The 22,799-nt window shown below is 39.3% G+C and overlaps 1 protein-coding gene across 1 annotated transcript in view; it reads left to right on the top strand.

The window, feature by feature from the left end:
• galnt9 (polypeptide N-acetylgalactosaminyltransferase 9) overlaps positions 1-22,799 on the top strand; it is an 81,195-nt gene that overhangs the window by 43,865 nt on the left and 14,531 nt on the right. The window contains exon 6 of the mRNA XM_041042496.1: positions 5,789-5,906. Within this exon, the coding sequence (XP_040898430.1) occupies positions 5,789-5,906 (118 nt within the window). The remainder of the gene's footprint in view (positions 1-5,788; positions 5,907-22,799) is intronic.

Here is a 22,799-nt window from a genome sequence, read left to right as displayed (position 1 = left end):
TGAAGCCATGTTTTCAGGAAGCACAGATAATAACAAAAATATTGCTACACATTGTCAGTCCTTCTCAAAGGAATCAGAGGTCAGGGACAGCAAAAGCAAGGACCATCAGCCTTCATCTGCTTTGTTTGTTTTGTTCAAGGACACTTCAGTGGAGCACAAACTGCTGAAATGTGTCCTAAACACAACTCATCCATTTAAAGTAAAGTTGATCTGCCCTGCCTTTATGAAGAGAAGCAGTTAAATGAGGAAAGAGCTGCATCTCAGTATCAGCAAAAAGGTCCCTAAAATGTTTATATGTTTATTCAGTGCATGCATGCCTCAATAAGAGCCTTGTGTGAACTGCACTTGAGTAACCCTCTTAATCAGACTTTGAAACACTCTTTAACAATCAAAAAACCAGCATCACATTGAGATTAATTAAGACAAGTGCAAAACACATACCGCAAGATCAAGGACGAGCACAGAGAGCACAAACAGTCATAGGAAAAATAAAAAGTAAAAGCAGTCACATAAGTAAAGCAGCTACTGTAGCTCCTCTGCCAGGTTGTTCTAGAGCCAAAAGCCTGATCAACTTCAGTATTAAGATTAGACATTGGAAGGGCATGAGTCTGCCTGAGGATCTGAGGCTGGTGGCTGTTCAAAGGTCTGCAGGATTTCAGGGCTGATTCTTTGAAATAGATAGTAACTCTGTCAGTTGATTCTCACCCCATTGGCAAATTGAACAGTTGCTGCAATCAGAATAAGGTAGATTTGTCGATTTGTATCACTTAAAGCCTCGGCTTCTGCGTTTCTACCAAAGCTGCAAACATGAAGCATGCTGATGCTTACTGCCAAAATGTTGTCTAATATCCCAAACTACTATAAGTTTAAACATTCACACATACTGTTGTGTTATGACCTAGGCAACAAAAACTGAATTTCAAACCAGAGTTTCATTACCTCTCTCGCTTCAGCACAGACAAGGCAATAACACGTTCATTTGATACATACAAACAAATAATGCGGTGACAGTTTATACATCGAGCCTGAATATTGGATGTCTTATCACAGCTCCATGAAAATCACGCATTACTGAGCATCAACCGCTGGGCTTGAGATAGGAGAAAGATAAGAGAACAGCCTCAGACGCTGCAGAGCTGTTTAGTGTTTCCCTGTTGACGCTCTGCTACAAATGGACAGATCGCCTCAAGGGCCGGCTGAAGTGTGTCGGCTGTGCGGATTTCTATTGGAAATCATTCTCCCCCTTATTTTCTCAAGGTTTCTGCCCATCAACAACAGCAGCTCTGTGGCCATTCAGAGCTCAGAGTTAAAGCCTTTTCTGGCTGTTTGGACATATTCAACAACAAAGAGAGTAAAAGGGTACAAGAAGGCACAAAGCTCCCACATTCTGAGAGTACAGAGGATTTTAGAGATTGAAAGGACAGAATAGGAAGGTATTGGAAATGGCCACCAAGTGAATTTGAAAGCTGAAATCACATTTCTAATGTGGAAATTGTTGATATGAATAGCTTGCATCGAAAACTCTATGATTTCTTGAGACTGCTGTGGCAGATTGTGGCAGGTTAAATCACCTTTAGACAAAGAAGGTCTGAGCATCAGACATGAATAACCGAAATTCTTCTTGGTGTAGTACTCTGTTCAGTTATTGTTGGGGTGTGCTTTAGGAAGACACTTCAATCTAAGCATCTTGCGTGAGTAGATACTTGAAGAAGATCACACAGGTGGGAATGCATTTGAGTACAGTACATGAACACGCAGCGGGGAGATAAAAAAATAAGGACAGACTTTCCTTTAACTGAGGTTCAGTATAAACCAGCAAATTACTGTCTAAGAGACATCTAACTGGACTATAGGCTCTGTTACACTTTAAATTACAATGGATGATACATAAAAGATTAAAATACACATACAGACTTTGGAATCAAGAACTAATGTTTTGAGGCATAATATCCACATGTGACAAAATGAAAAAAAAAAATAGAAGACATGCATTATTCAAGTGCAGCGAAGTAGTTTCATTACACTGTATATCAGTCATGAAACTACTTATAAAATTACTGAAAATTTCATCAATGTGTCTGTATTTTCCTCTCATGCCTTACTTGAAGCATCTGGACTGTCATACAGTTTTAAATGAAAACCAGATGTCCAGCTGAAAAAAAAAAAGAAAACAGTTTCAACGGCAGTCTCTTCATCTAGGAGAAAAATAAGCAATCTTAAATGAAAGTCTTAATCTTGCCAAATTGCATACATGTATCAGATGTTCATACTGCATACTGCAAGCAAATGATCTGGGGGACAAAGTTAAAGGGTGCGAGGGGCGGATGAGCCTGCAGGCTGACCATCTGTACACTAAAAATAACTAAACCTGCTGACATCAAATGAGAAATCCACTGGAAGATTTCCACCATCAATCTGTGATATCTGATCCGGCCCTGCAGTTATTTTGTGACAAACTGTTGTAATTTCCTCTTGTTGTTTGTGTTGCGTTTTGCTTGCACATTTTCTCTGAAGTTGCTGTTTGGCAAACCTCAGAGAAGTGAGTCTGTGTGCTGTGTGCATGTAAGTACAAAAAGCCAAGAACAACAGTGCAGGTGAGAAATAGCGACAGAGAGAGAGAGAGAGAGAGAGAGAGAGAGAGAGAGAGAGAGAGAGAGAGAGAGAGCAATTGCTCGGTGTTTCATTCCCAGTTACAAAATCTTACAAAAAACGGCTGGAGACTGCGTCGTATTTCACACACTACTGGTAGCAGGCTCACATAGAGTAGAAACTGTGGCTGCATTACATCAGATTCTATTGAAAGTTCTTGTTCATGTCAGTGGAAGTATTGGTATCTCTGTTTCCTCTATGACTATGATTTCCCTCTGTGTAATTGTTGAATATCACTGCAAAATTGCAAAACCATTGCTGATTGATTCTTGAAGCCAAAAGCGGACCTGTATAGTATTCAGATTCACTATTTTGTGCATTTTTGGAGGAACAGCTGGCTCTAATTATTCATTTAATTTGCTTCAGTTAATTGGCTCTGGGAGGGGAATTACTTTTTCATGCCTTAATACTGCTCGTTTGATCACATCGCACACCAGACAACTAAGAGCGGCACCAAACTTTGCAGTAATTTACTCTTTTCTTCTCAACTCTTCCCAGCAAACATTAGCAAAACATAACCCACTAAACCTCTAACTGTTACTATTACAAATGTGAGGCTGTTACTTTAACAGTATTATGCTTTATCTTGTGTTGAGACATATTGAATGTAGCCCGTCAGAGGTTTTGGCTTCATCATCACATGCATCTGACTTGAGTTGCTGAGTCTGTACTTATACACAGAAACAACGTTTACATTGCCAGGAAGCCTTTTTTTCTAAAACACTCAAAGTGAGCTGCACAAAGTTTGCAGACAAGCAAGGTAGGTCACCTGTCAAGAGAGGAGAAAGGATGAGGTGAATGGGGCTGAGTGTGTGCTGTGTCTGTCTTTTTATCTGCACAGCCAGTGCAAATAATGGCACTTGAAAGTCTCCCTGACACCAGTTTATTATTTAAACAAGACTGTATGAGGCTACATCAGGCAATATGAGTATATAAGTCAGCAGGTGTGGATAATTTAAGCTACTTTTCAATGTGGAACAAAGGTATTTAGAATAATTAGCTAGTGATAGCAAAGACTACAAATTGCTGGATGTCAGATGAGAGAGTGCTACTCGTGTTAAACTATAACTTTAAATTAGAACTCATCACCATGATGCAAAAAGCTGGCACACGCTTACAAAAAAATCACTCATACTTTAACACTGTTGTTTCTGTAAAATGTCCCTGTTCTGAGCGACTTACGTCATTTTGACATTACTCACATGGCGCACACTATAAATGTCAAGACATAAAGATTTATGACAAGCGATGGGAAAGCTTTCCCTGGAAATATAATGGTTCAGGCCGGTTTACATCCATTTCTGGATCAGTTTTATTTTGCTACTGATCCAGGATTTTCAAAATAACACTCCATGGTGATAGTCCAGACAATTTTTTATATGGGTTCTAAACCTAAAAGCACCTTTCTCTTTGGCTCACAGCCTGTACGGCTCAGTGCACTCTTTTAATACAAAGTCAATGAATCATAATGCAGCACCCACTTAATAGTACTTCCTACTGCCATGTCTCTCAAACTGAAGTGGCAGATACACATTTGCCTCTTCTCTCTCTCTCTCTGGCTCCCTCTCTCTCTCTCTCTCTCTCTCTCTCTCTCTCTCTCTCTCTCTCTCTCTCTCTCTCTCTCCCTGTGTGTGTGTGTGTGTAAAAGTATATGGTGAAGTTACCCCAGGTGTCATTCTAGAAAGAAGAATAAAGCCACTCATTGGTCACTTTAGAGAAAAAAAAAATAACAGAGCTCAGAGCTCTGTATGAATGCAATGCTTTTTGTGGGGCTTTGTCCCAGAGCACTTAGGACCTGACAGATAATAGTACTGAAAGCAGCCCTGGGGGGACAGCAGCTAAAGTGGGACCATTTCTTTTAGTAAAGGTGGAAAGTAAGCACTGGCTTTTGTGAAAAACACTCTCTAGCTCTGGCTCTATCAGCTGGGCTTGGGTAGTTTTAAAGTTGATAGTTTTAAAAGTATTTTTAGGTTCCTCTGCCAAAACATTTGCATTAAATACAAGGAAATCTGACATTTACTGTTAAAATACCATTCTGTGTTATGGCAGTTTTCTTTTATCCTTTATAATATTTTTATGTCTTGTGAATATCAAAACTGAGCTTATACAACTGGTGTAGCTCACAATGATGAACTCCACCCCTGCAGTTCCCCTTAGTGTTACAGAGCATTTTAACATCTTTTAGCGAATTGTTTTGGTTTCATGTTTCATTCTCACCACTTTTCAAACACTGATGCATATGACCTGCTCAGAACCAAACAGCAGACGTTTAAAGTTAGTGATTATCTAATGAACGTAGTGCAGCATTTAGCAGCTAAAGAGTCATTTTTCTCTCAGAACTTGGTTGAGACCAAACCAGAGCTAAAGGGATAGTGAATGTTGGTCTTACAGTATATTGACTGTAAATGAATATTAATGCTGCTCCATATCTGTAATGGACTGTACCACTTTCAGACAGCAGAGCTGCGTGTGACGAGTTTGATCCATGTTGGACTCAGTCATGTGAGAGCTGTCACCAAACTCCTCTCTGTCAGCAGAGGCTCCAGTCTGCAGTGTACTTTCAAACATTTCACTTAGCTCTCAAGCATAAAAGATACTGAGAAGTTGATAACTGCAGCACAGTGTTTTCCTCAGTCTCTTCAACATATCGACTACATGTTAACCTTGTGTAAGAGTGTGCAGTCCATTCTAAAGCAACTGAAACAGACAAGTCTCTCTGTGTTGCACATATGCATTAATCACACTTGCAGCAAACTCAGAATTACATTTTATCTCCAGTAAATGAGCTTTTCAGTCTTGATAAGTGGTTAAAAAATCCTTGAGTTTACTCTATTAAAATCTAACTTCACAGTGCATTAATATACCCTTACAAGCTTTAAGTCAAAAAAGCAAAACCAAAAGTGTATCTTATCTGGGTATTTGCATTAAGCTGACTGAACTGATTAGTGGGAAGACTGTCCTGTAACAATGTACCATGAAAACACTGCAGCTAGTGCTTGATCCAAGCTGATTCAGAAAACTTTACAAAACCTGAGATGCCTTGATTGCACTGAATGTTTTGGAATTCTCTGTGGGTGTGTAAATGTTTAGTGGGTGAATAATAATATTCAAAAGCTGCTTTCTGTCTCTGCTCATCCAGAACTCCGGCTATGATTGGCTGCTCCTTTGTGGTAGATCGGGAATACTTTGGCGAGATTGGTCTGCTGGATCCTGGCATGGAGGTCTACGGAGGCGAGAACATCGAGCTGGGCATGCGGGTAAGGACTGCAGAGTAGTTCCAATTCAGCTGTTAAAATGAATTCAAATTAGAAGGGGACTTTGATAACTTGAAATGTAGACTTTTGTCTGTCTTAAACTGAATTAAAACTCACTGTGTTAAGCAGAAGATGAAATTGCTTAGAGAAGTGCTGTAAGAAAAGTTGGTTTTTAATGAGGCAATCCTTCAAAGCTGGAGGGTTCTGTGTGCAGCTGTACGCCGGGGTGGCCACACAAAAAGCCGTAATTACAAATTCCATATTTGAGGGGGTACTATTTAGATGAACAGTCCTGGTCTGAATGATTTGTGAAACCTATAGTCAGACTTTGGAACAGCTTATGATGAAATTTTCTTATGTTTCCCAGCTGGTGGGACACAGCTTAAGATACAAAACCCAGGGGCGTCAACAGAAGCCATGATTAAACTTTGCAAAGTTTCTTAGATGGGAGTAGGGAAGAAAAAAAAATCCCCTTAATGCAAAATCTTCAGCCAACCCAAAGGCTCTAAAGCCTGTATACGGAAAATGTAAATCTCTTTTGCTGCTGCTTTGAGTTGAATTTAACGCTTCATGTGAGCGAAGGGGCTTGCTGAAGAATTGGTTAGCGTTTAAATTCAGAAAATGTTTCTCTCCAGCCGAGTGGAACCATTCTGAATCTAAACGCACTCCTTGAGCTTATTGGAATGAGAAATGCTTGAAAGATCCCACTCCTTCATTTAACGTCGTCCCCACATCCATTTTGAAATCTTGAGATGGCGTCAGCGACACTTCTGAAGTGTCGGCCGCCTTTGAAAAAGCACTTGAATGAAGGCCGGAGAACGGATCTTCGTTTACACATTGCTGCGGTGCCTCTTGAAGCCAGAGACATTTATAGTGTTGTTGATTGTACATTTCAATGCCTCTCATTATTCCACATGGAGTGGCTTTTTCCCAGTATCATGTTTTTGTATTTTTTTTCTTTGCAATCGACAATAATGACACAATCATCTAGCACCTTGTGTCTTTATCTGATGGTTGTTTTGCTATTATCATAGAGTGATAACTCAGCATTATGTATTATGTGCCAGCTGCCAAGGGCCTCCACCAAGGTTACACAGTGTTTTCTCATTCAGTAGAGCTGCTTATATGTACCTAACAAACCATGCAGCTGAGTTAGACGAGGTTCGTGGGGGAGATCAATTCAGCTACAGCAGCTAAGTAAAGTTAGAACAACTCTATTGAACTGTGCGATATAGCGAAGCAGTGAACGTCTTTTGGCTCTCACTCACACATGTTCCTCGTTGACTCTGTCTCTTGTGAATATTTACTGTTTCGTTTTGATTCATGAAGTGCAGAGAATCTGCCTCTATGTCTGCGAACACAATGCCATCACAAATGCAATTACCTCTCCTCCTGTTTGCCCTGTCTGTGTGGAAATGAAACACATGCCACAGAAAAGGGGCCATTCAGCACATGTACAAGCTTGAATAGGTCTGCAGTCAACAACCAGCTTCAACCATTCATATTGCACAGCCGCTAATGGAATGGAGATGGGCTTCTGGCGAGTGGACGGCAATTACTCCTCTAAGGCTACTGCGGCTCATTGTAGCGCTGGCTGAGGAGTTGCCATTTGGGATCGGCTTGACTGACAAGAACATGTTTAACAATTAGCCAGGGCAGCTCACAATAGCTGAGCCTGCCCTGTACCATCTGACTACAGGGGGCTGATGAAAGGCACGGTTCATACAGAAAGGTTATGGCGTATTTATAATTTACTGAGAGTTGTGGCTTCTATAGCTTTCACTGAGTAAAAAGGCTGCCAGAATCCAAAGAGCTGGCCTCTTTTATACACAGAAAGAAGACTAGAATGTGCAGGGCTGATTATACGGTACATAGCACTGCATGTGGTGTTGTTTCCGAGAGGAAGAGAACAGAATAAAACCAAGGGAAGGGAAAATAAATCATAGATCTCACTGCAGTTTTCTGTTTGTTCAGGTGTGAAATAATTTACAGGGTTGGACCTGTAAATGAAAAGAGATGAACAGAGAGGGGATAAACAAAGGCAATGGATATGTAAAAGATGCTCCCGGCATGATGTAGTGCAGGGTAGATACATCACCTACAGGCATAGTGGAACATGGATTCTTAGTTTGACATCTGAATAGAGTGTAAACTTCAAAATAATTGCAAAATAAAATATAACCAACTCGATGTAGTCTTAGTTATTGTATCTCCATTTGCCACATCTACGAGCCACATAGTAATTTGACATCTTCACCTTTGTAAATCATTGTAAATGGCATATCTGAACAAGAACATCCTGCTTACCACAAGGCTCCCTTCGCAAACAGAGAAAAATGGTTGGGGACAGAAATGATGAATTCTGCCAGAAGTGTCAATATGAGTTTATCTTGTAATGTGTCTCCCACCCCTCCTGCTTTGCTGAGTCTTTGCTGATATAGCATCTCAGAGGACTAGTACATTGCCTTTCATTCCTGTGGGCATGGGTAGTATAGTGTGATGACTCTGTCCACAAATATAATACTACATCAAATCTATCATGGGTCATTCCTGCTGCTCCTGCTCCTGCTAGTTCCACTGAAACTTGATATGCAGTGAGGCCTTGTTGTATATACTGTACATATTTTAATTACTCTTAAAAGTTTTGCAAAGTTAACTAAAATTAACTGTAGATTAAGGTAAAGGGATGACAGTCAGCTGAGTCCCAAATCAGTAACAAAGTAAATGATTTCCCTAACTGTCCAAATTTAAAAATTGCCAGAATGTTCAAACTAAAACATTAAAATATTATTCTTTCACATTATTAACTTGAGGGCAACATAAATGTGTTATCTTCTTAAATAACGGAGTGTTGCACTTTACTCAGTATGATAATTGTGTTGATATTACATGTGTATTATTTTTCCAGTACATAGAAATCTATCAACTCATTTGTATGTTGCATCATGACAGCAGCAGGAATAAGAAATTAATTGGACAAGATTAATTGGACAAGTATTCAGATCAAAAAGCAAAACAGTTATTAATTCTGACACGCTCTGTAAGTCGTCTAACTATCAACCAAACTGTGCAGGGAGTGTAGGTTTGTAGTGTTGAATGGTCTCATCTGCAGTAAGCGCTGGAGGGAGAACATGTATCAGCCAGTCACCACCCACACTGCTTACAGCAACCTAAAGTATGTCACGCAGTGCTCGGGTGAGTTTGTTACACTATTCCAGGTTGTAATGTTTCCATTCTGGGGCCGGAGTTTGCCACAGTGCAGCAGCTTATTTTTAAAACGGGCCTCGACGTGTTTGTCTAACACAATACAGCCAAAAAAGACAATAACTTCCAATTGACAACCCCCAATAAAATCATTACATTCATTCCTGTCTTTTCCCTTTAATCCAAATTTAACGTACTTCAGTTTGGCACAACTTTCTGTGATGTGCACTGATTCGGTAAATAAAACTTTCTGCCTGCCAAAACACAATGCCACAAAAAGGCTAATCTGAGTCTACATGGGTTTACCCACGCAGTGAGCACATGGCCTCACTTTGCCATCAGGAAACCATCTAAGCTGCTTAATGAAAACTGTCTCGTTGTCATAACAATCCAATCAGTCAGTCAGAGAAACTCAAGTGTAATGTCATGGGGTGGCCGACTTGTCTCAGTGACATTTATTAAACTCACCGGGAACTCCTTTTAGAAGTAATGAACCAAAAAATTATTCTATGTTTTTTTGTCTTTGAAGTCCCGTCTCAGTAACCACCTGGGCTGGGCCTCGAGGCATCTGGTCATAATCTCTCTGTAGTGAGGAGAATGGAGCTAATTAAACTCTGGCAGTACCAGCAGCTAGACACGAGTGGGACATAATTACACTTTGCTTGGTCCCCTTTGCATCCCAAGCAGAGTTATTACAGTGTGATGACAGTTTACAGTACAACACTTCAGTATATTCATCATGTTGAGTTTAGATTTGAATGTTCATCAGTTTTTGGCTGGACCACAACTGTGGGATCAGCTCTATGTATGCCAATGTCTGTCACTGACAGACCTATTGGCTGTTTATCTTTCAAAATGAATGAACAGTTTACATCAGCAGGGAGCCTTCACAGGCAGTGTTGCCACCTTAGCACCTTTGTCATTAGTCTTACTAAGTTTTCAGACCCCTTTAACAACTGTTCTTCAAAAAAGCACCAAGCAACAAATCTAGCGACTTTTTGGACAAACCTTTGCTTTGCTTGTCTATTGAGGTTCGAGGTTCGAGGTTTCCAAACTGTTAGACATGCCTCCCCTAAATCATAATGTTTTTAATTTTTCTTCAGTATCATCCATTGCAAACGGGAATTGCTCATAACTCATTTTGGTTACTTTAATGGTGTCAGTGTGCCCAAATGTAAGGCTAAATAAAAGGGACTCAAGTCTTAGCCCACAGCTAACTACATGCCCCAAACCCTCCAAATCCGTTGGAAAAATGGTAACAAAGAACATTTATGCATGACAACCTTTACCTAAAAGATAAACTGAGAAGCATCAGTTACCAGTCAAGCAGACAATAAACCCAGGAGCCTTACAGTATGCTGTATGTTATGCCACCCACTACTCTCACATCACAGTCCACCTATTTTATATAGATGCTAACTTCATGCGTCATGAAAAAATAAAAAATAAACCTATGAACGATGAGTCAGTAAGCATTATTTCAGGTGGCATAATAACAGATGCTGCTTCAAAGCAGTTGGTAGAGAAAGTCAGATGTTGCTTTTAGTTTATTCTGGGAACATCTGCCCCTCTGATACAAATATGAAACCCGGACACTTTAACACAGTTGATTAACCCCACAAGCCACCTGGGTTTGTAAATACAAATGTATTCAACAGGAGCTACCACACTGCAGATGTGTTGGTTTGTTAAATATACAATTACAGTATATTGTGCTATCATCATATCAATACTATACAGTGTATTTGACTTATGAGACAGGACATTGTACTGTAACCTGAATATTTATTTTGAATATTTCAGTTCCTTAGACAGGAATGCTATTAGAATAGAATTAAATGTGTTATTTTAGGATTGTGAAAAGGACTGATGTGCCGAAACAGCAATGTGTTTTCAAGTTTAATGAAAGTTGAAAAAAAAAGTGAACTCTTGAAAAATGCAGTCTGTAGTTTTTGGATACATTAACTTTGATTCTAGGTTGTGTTTAGTTATTTTGGTCTGATCTGTGGGTTATGACAGTGACTCACATGAAACAGGCGGGGAATGCAAAGTAACACATCCTAGAATAAATATTGTTTTTTCTTTTCAAAGACAAATATCTCTTAACAAAAGAATTAATAATCCTCGTCTTGTTACACTTTGGTGCCTTCCGCACCTTTAAAATCATCTTCATACAGTCTGTCTATTCACAAATGGTGAGCACAAGGTTGTTAGAATCATGAGGTTGCTCCACTAGGCGCTTTTGTTAGCTGTCAGTTTTGTGAAGAAATGCAGTAACTTGACAGTAATGCAGGGCCTGACACTGTGTCTTAAACAGGACTAAGTTTATGTTAATGTCATCTGTAGGCTACAATGAGTTATCTTGGGCCTAGAGCGAGTTACTTGCTGATAAGCCCAGTTCCTTTGGGAACAGCAGTTCCTCTCTCTGTCCCTTCACAACATATCACACCAAGAACTCTCTGTTGGGAGCGGAAGTGTGTTTGTGCATCTGTTTTGGGGGAAGGGCTGTCTAATGTGTTCAGTATACAGGAACATTCAGTTTATACCTCAGGAAGTTTTTGGACATACAACCAATCACGACACCCAAATGAACCTCAGCAGTGCTTGCTTTGGACACCTCCTCCTGCCCCGCAGCCCTCCACAGTGAAAGCAGTCACCTTGAAAAGGGCAGGAACATCGTTATGAGGCGGCATTAAGCCCCAGCCATCTGTGGACACCAGCCATTTGGCAGCCTCAAAATCACCAGCATGCTCATGTCCATCAAGCAGCAAATGACAGTGGGCGCTCACCATATGTGAGTCCTTTCCAACAAACTGAGTCATTTCGAGGATGAGAACAAATCTTAGGCCTCTGAGGAACTCTGATATTACACTTTAACAAAACAGAAACAGATTAATGTGGATAATTATTGGATAAATGCCATCATGAGGAATGCTGTAGCAGCCTAAGAACCAGGCACCATATACAGCAACAGCACAACATACACTCATTTCTTGACTTCTGCATATATAACCACTCTGGAAATGTCATCTCATACAGGGCTCTGACAGCGCTTGAATCTGGGCTCATGTGATTTTGATATTCTTTAAGATTGTGTTGAAACTTAAACTTAAGATTGTGTTGTTCTAGACTAGTTTTGGGAGTTGACTTTTTGAGAATCATGGCTCTCTCAGTTTTAATTTTATCTAAACTGTGCTTGTTATTAGGCTTTCCTTAGGCAGCCTTAACTACATATATATACCTGCTCTGTTTGCTCAACCGGTCCCTGGTACACGACTGATTCATCCTCTCACAACACTGTCGAGCTACAACATGGGAGGAACCATCTGTTCCCCATCAATAAAGGCTGCGTAAAGGTAACAATAGCATTGGATATTGATTGGGCATTTGTCTTTTTCAATGCCTGCATTATTTAGTGGCTGAATCAATCCGTTACTGCTTAATGGACTCAGGTTTACTTACTCCATGGTTTATTACTGTATATTCCAGCCTGCATCCATCTCAGAGAGGACAGACAAGTGAGAATAGATGCAGCTGTAACTGTGTACAAGACTCAGAGCAGATATTGTTTCAGAGGAATTACTGCAGCTGTTGATGGACTTAGTGCTGACATATGGCGAAGTGGAGCAGCTCTGCATATGCTTTGTGTTGTTGTGGAATTTACCGTAGGGTTTGCATTCAATCAGTTGACATTATAAAACATGTTCATGCTTTGCAATTATGCATGGACGCGTTCTATGCATATATAATTCAAGACTTATATTGTCTTGTTGTTACCTCAGGTCCTGCTGATCCAGGCTATATCCATAATTTACACCTCAACAGATTGTGTGTTTTGAAAGCATACTTTATATATACCGTTTAACAATGACGTGTGCCATGCTTCTCAGCCTGAAATGGCTTTTGAAAGATGACATGACTTCCAGAGCATCCGTATACCTCAGAGAGTTGCCGCTTTGGTGTTCAGGGCCAGAGGGATAAGTAATTAGACAGACCTTGTCAGCTTGCCTATTATCCATGTGAATCATAAACTTCATTAAAAACCTGTTTCAAGAGTGACTGCAGATACTCCCACCTTAATTTGAGCACATTTTGACAAGGTAATTAAGAGCATTTCAGATGAATTGTGCATTTCACATCCTTCTGCTATTCAAGACGATTGAATTTTATGGAGAAGCATCAAAGGCTCTCTCTGTGGACAGTATCATCACCAGGAAATACAGCTACACTTAACAAGCATAGATGGCTCATCCCATCCATTATCTGAGCATTAGTTAAATCTGTTCACGTAATTTCCTCTGCCTGATGTCTCAGACTCTGAGAAACTTGAAATGATCTGACATGGCCTCAAGTATTTGAAGAGTACTAGCACGCACTGATTTGGCCACACCAGCAAATCGGCAGGCATATCAAAGACGAAGGGCAGTGGCTGGATGGAATTAGCTTTTGACAGGCACACTTAAAAGGGCCTCTGCCTCTATCTATCTCTCCATCAACATCCTCCATTTTATGGATGCATGAGGAGGAGAGGCTGGAAAAGAAGGCATGAAATGAAGTGATGGGCCATGGGGAGCGGCTCATATCAATCCTGTCAATGGAGGAGGGGGCCTTCAGTTCCCAACTCTTTGAATCATCGCTCAAGATCACACAAGAGAGCAATGGAGGGGAGGAAGCAAACATCGAGATGTTTCTGTCCAGTGTGAGATATCAACCAACTGGGAAAGATGTTTTTAAATGCAGATGTCCACAGAAAGTCATCAAGAGCAAAAGTGGATGGAAACCCACAAATCGTAAAGAAATACTTCAACATCTTGGGAATTATGCTTATTCACTTTCTTGCTTAGAGCTAGATGAGAAGAGTGATACGACTCAGGGGTGTTCTGTACCATTTAGTAAATAAGCAAAGTAACTTCCTGGACAAACAATGTAAAACATGTTCATTAGTGGAACTTAGAGGGGTTGGGGAGTGGATTATATCAGCCTTTGACAGGGCTGAATGCTGTGCCAGAAACCTGTCAATACTGCATTTCTTCCTTTGCTGATGGAGGTTGATAAGTCATAAATTACTTACTGCAGATTTAACTCTTCAAATACCAGTGTTAATGGAAGCACTTTTCTTTATCACATGAGAGTGCCTGAGATCTTTTTAAGGTTATAATTCATGAGAAAAAATGATCAATGTCAAAACAGTAAAAGCGTGTAGTGTAGAGTAGTGAGTGAGTGTTTGTCCTTCACATCATGATGTTGCCTCTGTCTTTTTCTGTTGATAGTCTTCTCACTTACCCGACAGCTTTTGAAAAATGACTTGCTACCATGTGATATTCACAGCTTTCAGATCTGGAAATTAGTGTTGGTGTGAATAAACATTGCATAGATAGTGACACCAGAGCTGATTCTAAATAAAGAAAAAGGGTAGCGCCATGCTTGTTTTAATATATGCTGCCTTCTTTGTGTTTAATTACAGCTTTGTCAGCACAGGATGGTGCAACACATCACAGGGAACTCAGACTGTGTCCACTGTACCCTGTAAAATCACTTGATGTTTGTTGTAATGTCTTAATGTCTTTCTCTTTATAGCCTTAAAACAGAGAAGATATAAATATGCAGTCTGGTTAGCCTGCACCCTTAATCAGCATTTCCTGGCATTTCTTTGAAACTGGTTAGACTTTTTGGGATATTATCCTGCAAAAAGACATCCCTTGGGTATGGAGATTGCAGAGTGGAGAGCATTTCAATTAAAAATATGCACATGCACAAGTCCCCAGACACAACCGAGCTCACACAACTCATTATCTCAAGTGGATACAGCGAGTCTGTAGATGGCTTTCTTCCAAGTTAATTGTGAAAATTTCAGTGTGAAGTCCTGTGACACAGGTATGCATGTGAATCAGCTCGACTTTACTCAGAATACATATAGTGTTCTTGTTTAGAGGCTAATGCCAATGGAGCCTGGTGCTAACACTGGATGGATTAAGAACTTGTAAATCTGTTTTTGTAACTAAATTTAAAGCTGCGATAATCAATATTTTTATACTGAGAATGGATCAAATTCTGCATGTTAAGTGAAAGGGATTACTCATGGTGACAAATCCACAAAGAAATGTCTCAGCTCTACCAAGCAGTTTAGCATCTTTCAGCTCAACTTTAATGTTTTGGTTCGGTCTCACTCACAGTGTTGTTTTCAGATGCAACTGGAAGCTGTTTTTAGCCAAAAATCTCTGATAAACCCACTGAGCAGCAAACATTTAGCAGAGTAACCAACCAGAGTAACCAGACCAAGCAGCAAAATTAGTGAATGAACACAGTTGAGCATGTAACAGCTAAAGAGTCAGATATTTCACCCAGGAGCTGGTTGAATCAGAGCTGAAAGGACAGTGAATTTTGGACCTTCGTTCATCTGGTGGAACAGAGTCATTATATCAAATGAATGCTAATGTGCCAGCTGTTTGCTGACACGTTCACCATTTTCACTTTATGAGATGATATGATGTCAGTGTTGTGTTTATGTCTTGTTACACTGCCCACAAGTGGCAGAAAAGGTGATAAATGTAGATTTAATGTTTTATCATCTTTCATTGGTAGAGAAGGCACCTAATATAAGGTAATGTAATGGAGGTACACTTGCTAGCTAGCAATATCTGTTTCCTTTCAGTTCCACTAAACATTGAGCTTATCAATATGCAGTCATAGATTGATGTCTAATCTTTACTAATTTAAATATTAGCAGCTTGTAGGACCAAAAACCTGCTTGTCTGTGGTTCTCAAGTACCAAGACTGAGACCTGCTTATTATTAGATGAATGCATGTCCATAATCAATTCTGAACGCAGCAGTCACACTGCAGGATAATGATCTAATCCGGTCTTGAAATGTTACCTGTCTGTAAACCAAGTCTGTTATTGCTGTTACTGAAGTCTGTTATTGAGTATAGATACTTAGGTTTATGTGCTTATACTGAAATTATGTATACTGTTTTTTTAATAGAGAGAAACAGGCTAAATAGAGTTAAAGTTAAAGGAATACTAAGTAAAAGTAGCTGTTTGAAAGTAAAGAGTTAGTTATATAAAGTTAATTCCCAGTGTTCCTCCAACAGTGCAGTAATCACAGTAGTAATTATCTTCTGCTCCATATGGAGAGGAACAAATGACAGGAGAAATTTAATGCATTTTTATGATGCTTTGTGAAGAAATTTTGAGCAAGCAGGTTGATTGGCAGTCAGTTAATGCCTCCCAGTGAACTAGAGAGGCTACAGCATTTCATTTTGTGATATGACACCTAAAATAAGAGCCTTGTTCTTTTGTTAAATTGTGAATAGCTCTCAAAGTTTTTGACCAGAATTAGTAAAGTTCAATTCATTTAAAAAAAAAATATTTAAACATTTATTTATGTTTAAAGGATGATGTAGGACAAGTAGAAATTTGACATGGTGTTTCATGTGTCTCCTGTACCATGTTGAATGATAAGTGTAATTATCCATATGAAGAAACCATTAGTTAAAGCATTGATTTTTAAAGTAGTATGGCAGATGTCAAATACTGCATATGCTTGTGTACATATGCCGAAACGTGCATAGCGTGTACGGGACATAATGCTATCCTGGTAAAAAAAAAGTGAACAGGCTCATAATGACATAGTAAGAGCACAACAAAACATGGGATTGTCTCTAAACTAAAATATGAAATCAGGAGAAAAATGTCACAGCAGAAGAAGAAACAGAAAAATTGGGACATAGTTTTTTTATATATGTTTGTGTAGCTGACAGTGGCAGAATACTGTGATCGATACACCTCCTGAATCATTTAGTCCTTCACTGCACAGTAAAATAGCTCCAGATAATCTTTCTTTCATTTATGTTCAAATTTAGATTCCCACATATCTTCACACCTATCTGTTTGTGGCCAAGCTGTTTTAGTCATGCACACAGAAAAGCTGACAAAAGTGGATATAAACTCTGGTTTAACCCGGGCTACTGCTACACTCATTTAGGCAAATCCGGGGCTTCTATTTGTTGCTGCATGGTAATTTTCCTCCATCTAGCAAATATACCAGCCGTCGAACAAGATGATGCATGTTATGAAGTCTGCATGACCTTAGCACACCCTTTCATCAACCTATTTGTGTTCTCAGTTGCTCACTGGCTCCTTCTCCTCTGCCCTATTTTGACCAATGATGGAGAAAAAATCTAATTGGCACTATCACCCTTGAAGTTTTAGTAGAGGTTGCTCTGGTGGAATTGAAAACCGCAGCGCATTTTAGAAGGTCAGATAGCATCTGAAACCTCCTCCAAGGTCTTTGTTTTGTCATCCTTTATGCAGTCACATAATTCTGACACTATGCATGTGCTTTGATTCACTAGAGACCAATTGATATGTCTGGTCAAAGGCCCAGAATTCCTTGCAGCATTTTCAAAAGACATCACTAGTTTCATTTAGAGTAATTGACCATTATCATCTACATATGCCCAGTCACACTTCCATTTTCTTCTCTGAATGTCCAGCCATGCAGATTCTCTTTACTGAGAGTCAGTTGAGACTGAAGTTAGTCAGCAACAGGGAGCTATAACAGTATTGTGGAGCACTGTTTAGTTAGCAATTTTTGGCTGGTTAAATAATGTTTCAGGCACCTAAAAAGTAATTACAAACAGGACACACTGATGATGCCTTATTATTGTTCTTTTAAATATTATCCAGGGTTTCATCTACACGTGAACATTTTTCTCCATGAAACTAGAGAAAAATCTTTAATCCAGAGCCCATCTAAAGGCCTGTCATAAGCCTCTAGATGCTGCATTTTCCCAGTTTATTGATTGTATTGTGTAATGTTGTTGATGCAAACCTGTTTATGGCTGTTAATAGCTTTTATGCTTTTTATGGCTGATGTTTTCTGTAGGTCCATAGAGCTTATCACGAAAATGGTCCAGCTGTAATTAACTAACTGCATGTACAGAGATAATTAAATTAAATTAGCAATTACATTACCACTACATCAAAGTGCTCTGTGTTAAGTGCTTCCTCTTAATGATGCAGGCTTCAATTTTATGAAGGGTCAGTGCCAAATGGACTTTACAAAAATGCAGTCCTGAGTACCTCTGTGTGGGATGTCATAAGAGGTACAAGATAAAACAATCTTATTTGGCATTTAATTTTTATTATATTTCCATTATAATATTTAAAGGCTTAAGGTTAGGGGTTAGTTTACGATTGTGTTTTATTGATTTTTCTTTTCTTTTTCTTTCTTTCTTTCTGTCTCTCTTTCTTTCTATTTTTCTTTCTATTTTTTTTTATTTAGCTTTAGTTAAATGCTAATTTGTCAAAATAATGAAGTGATCTTATCAGTAACTACATAGCAGCAAATAATCATTTGGCATAATCTGGAAAAGATCAGTCTAGTTTGTGGAATTGATTTCACCTGTGCTTCTATGATTTGCAATAACACAAATAAACTAAAGCGGGACCTTGTCATTAGTAGAGATGCATTCAGCCTGGTATCAATACATTTTCCAGTGTGAGCACAAGAGCACAATCATTGTTATTATGTTTATGTCAAGGGGAAAAAATCTGACATTTGGTCGGATTTGTTTTGCTAATGGTCTGACTGAAGCTGTGGTTATGAAGATGCAGACTGCAGGATAGAGCTATTTGAGCCAGCAGTCTGCCGAGCACCACCTGTTTCTCGTCCAAATAATCAGATCAGTGATTCTCTCACGTGTTGAAAAAGGTCACATCAGCATCAATGATCCTCAGAGACAGAGTTGACTCCCTGCAGATGTCTTGTAACAGGTTAAATTACGGAATGAAATTATCCCCAGCTTCCCCAGTCTTGCTCCCTGTTGTATAGTTAGTGGCTTGTAATTAGCTTTTCACATCACCAGATAGTCTCTTACCTCTGAGAGTGAAGGTTACTATGTAACCAGATGTTGCATCGAAACTGTCTTTCTCCTTCATTACACATTACAAATGTGCAGGGAAACTATAAAACACATTGTGGAAGGGTGGCTCAGTCCACTGAAGTGTGTACAGAAAGGTCACCAAGCCTAAAACAGCCACCTATGTACAGGTATACACTATTTGTATGGCAAATGAATCATAGGCCTTTAAGGTCTGGACCCAGAGAGGAAGGGCAGCTGAAAATCAGACTGTAAGATGAAAATCTGATGAGATGAATGCTGCCTGATGTAATGAAGTTGAATCTTAAGCTCAAAATCAAAATCACTCAATCTTTATAATTCATTTCAATTTATTTCTTGGCTTAGCAGGGGTCCTGACTCAGCAGCTCTAGAAAGGAAAAAAATGCATTGTCTGCAAAGAAGTTTACTTTTTTTTATTTATTTAGTTTTTTCTATTTTTGTTAGTCCTTTGTCACACTATCATAAACTTCTGTGCAGTGTTCTAGCTCCTGATGACCCTTTATATTATACAAACTGGATTTCTGAATTGCATTTACTGTCTCACTGATGAGTCAAGCTTCACCCCCACACCAGTACAGCCCTTTGAGTTTTTTCTTATTCATTGCTCCTTATGGAAAAACTGTTGGATCAAGTAGTTGTGAATGTTCTAGCCACCAGATCTAAAAATATGTTAATGGTTGGTGATGGAGCCTGTTGATGGAAGCTGGAAATTACTTTTCAGTTACGTGGTGATCATGCTGTCACCATGCTTGCATCCACATTTCAACTAGGGCAAACAATGCAGTGCACTGATGTTGTTCTTTATGATTCCCCTCTGAAAGACACTATCTAGATTGAAGGTAAAATACTGTCAGCACACAGGGACACTGCTACATTTGACCTTGTACTTGCTTGGATGTGATGTCTTTGTTTCAAGCAATCTATACATGTTAGGTCCTTGAAGCTGTAGCAGCAATATGGTTTCCTGTTCATCCATGTCTGATGTTATGTGATCTTAGCATTTCAGATTTTTGTCATCATCACGCATCTTTGCACATTGCAGCAACACACATAATCAGTCACATTAATTATACTGAGTGATACTGACAAACAAGGTAAACTGCTTTATAGTCCTATGGATTCTGCCCTACTCCCAGAGGTGGACACAGCTTAGGATGTATGCACTGTAAGCAGCTACAGGACCTCAGTTCAATCAGCCATACTATGTTTTCTCAGGATTAAAACACTTGTGGAATAGTCCTTCCCTCTTCTTTTTCTGCCCCAAAGGTATCTAGATCTCAGCAAACACCTACAGTAACTGGTAGATAATATAACAATGTTTCTTCAATGTATCTTCATCGGAAACCACCTTTTAATAGTTTACTTAGCATGCAATTTATAGCACGCCATGTTGTGATATTTAATTAAAATGAAATTATGCTTATTGAGATGATTACAGCAACTATTATCAGCTGTGTAGATGATATAGTGGCAGCACTGTACACTTTCAATGTGCAGAGTCTGTCGCTACTGCCATTTGAAAAAAAAAAAAAAGAAATCAACACTTGATCAAACTACCTTATGACCTCATTGTGTATTTTTAACAATACATGGATATACATGAGAAATAATAAGTCTTTCCCTTAGGTTTCATGTGGTACTGCTTCTGTTCAGCAACACCACACGCAGCCTAATGTGAGGTAAAGAAACGACAGCCTGTTTCCCAGGCTTAGTTAGCTGTTCGGTTTCTGACCTCCTGGAAATAGTGGTTGAGAAAATATTGATCTTCAATTTGCTTTTAGTGCCAGGCAAACTGCTAACTGCAATTACACATATACACATTTTCAATTATCCATGAGTGCTCCATGCACATATCCACAAGCACTTAACACACATAGATATTCACACGCACACACACACTATTGATTTTAAACAGGAAACCTGGATAAAGAAACGAAAGAAAGACAGCACTACACAGAGCTTACTATGTTATAAAAGGTGATGGGTGGAATCTGCACGGACTAAGGACTCACCATTAAATTGGTATTGCACTTACACCCACATAAATGCACCAGCCATGAAGGCTATTGTGGAAAAGCAGCACTTGTCATGGGCAGCAGCAAAGCAAGTAAAGCCTACTCCAAAGTACTAATGGATTTTTTTAGGCCAGGGTCACTGTGGATCATCAGCAGTGAAGATGAAGGGTCAGGCAGTCAATGGAGGTGTCAAGCCCCAGCGACTTACTCCACCACTGACACAGCTGAGACATTAAAGGGTTTCAGGCTAAGAGAGAATAACAGAGGACGGATGTCTCAAATGCCTTTATTAACGTACTATTAAACAAAAGCTTTCATACACCCTTGAGCATTAGAGAAACACGCAAATTATCATAAATGGGACTTGTGTGATGTGTTTGATAGTGTCTCATTTCCATGAACACTGAACACTTGGCCATATGGCTCAAGGCTTACTGACTCAAACATCTTGCCTGCCCACAGGAGCACAAGTTGATACAGCTTACTCTGGTGATTTGGATTTAGCTTTTTGCTATATTAACAAAAGCTCAGCTTGCCTGAACACTGCATCCAACAAAACCAAACTGAAGCCAAATGATGTTTTTAATATTACTGTGTAACTATCTTGGCCTAGTTATAATATGACACTTTATAATAAGGTACACAAAACACTGAGTAGCTACCAAGAAGCAAGTAAGGAACAGCTTGAAATTACCACTCTTTATTGAGTAGTGCCTGAAAAATGCCTCTGAACAAAAGACTGTATAGTAAATCATGAAAAGTTACTTGAAAAGACTCTTTCAGATACTATATTAATGAAACATTATGTAATGATTTCTTCCTAGATATTTGTGAAATGACATATTCACCACTTTCTTAAAAGAAGATGGCATTCAATATTTTTCCTACTGTCAACAAATCCCAAAACCACCAAATTAATTGATTTTACTAAGAAGTATTGTTTGTGTACCCAAGTCTATGATCTTCTTCCTTTGTGCTATTGAGCTGCATTACTGTCCAAAAACAATTAAAAACACATCAGTGAGTAACTGTTTCCCTGGGTGATGTTCCCTCATTGCTATCAGCATGGGCACTGTAGTTTATTTTTAGGCAGTCCCAAACACCGTCCTGCTGCTGGAAATACTCAACAGAGCACCAAATGTGTATTAATCCACAGCTGAAAATAGTCCCCAACATAGACACTGCTTACTTCTGTCTGAGTAACATTTGCTAAAAACCTCAGCGCCCAGTTGTTTTAGGAACTGCGTTTGGCTGTATTTGTTTTGGTCTTTTCTTGGGATTTGTTGACAGTAACCAAAACATAGAGTAACGTCAGTCATAGGCTTTAATTAGAAGATCCTGATGAACCCACTGAGGCTCAATTACTTATCAATTTCTAAAGACTTAAATATTGGCTGTTACTTTTGTGCCCACCTTACTAGTACTTAAGATTTTTGTGCCTCAAGCAAGTCTTTACTAGGAATTCATATTAGTTTCTTAACAATACCAGAGAGCACCAGATTCCTCAAACTACTAAATTTTTAATCATCTTCTGAGCATTTGCATTAAGGCGTCATGTTCTGTAGTTGGTTTAACGCAGTCCTTCTCAAATAGTGGGGCGCGTGTGACCACGGCATCGCACCGGAGACAGAAATAATGTGGCAAACGAAAGTCACTCGAAAGCTAAGACGAGGAAATATGACGAAGCGCATGTAGCGCTTGGCGTGAAATGTTTTCTTCTTCCTGGGGGGGGGCGTAACAGAAAATAATTGAGAAGCACTGGTTTAACGTA

Source organism: Toxotes jaculatrix, chromosome 7 (genome assembly GCF_017976425.1).
Source record: "Toxotes jaculatrix isolate fToxJac2 chromosome 7, fToxJac2.pri, whole genome shotgun sequence".
NCBI lineage: Eukaryota > Metazoa > Chordata > Actinopteri > Toxotidae > Toxotes > Toxotes jaculatrix.
This window is presented reverse-complemented; position numbering and strand designations above follow the sequence as displayed.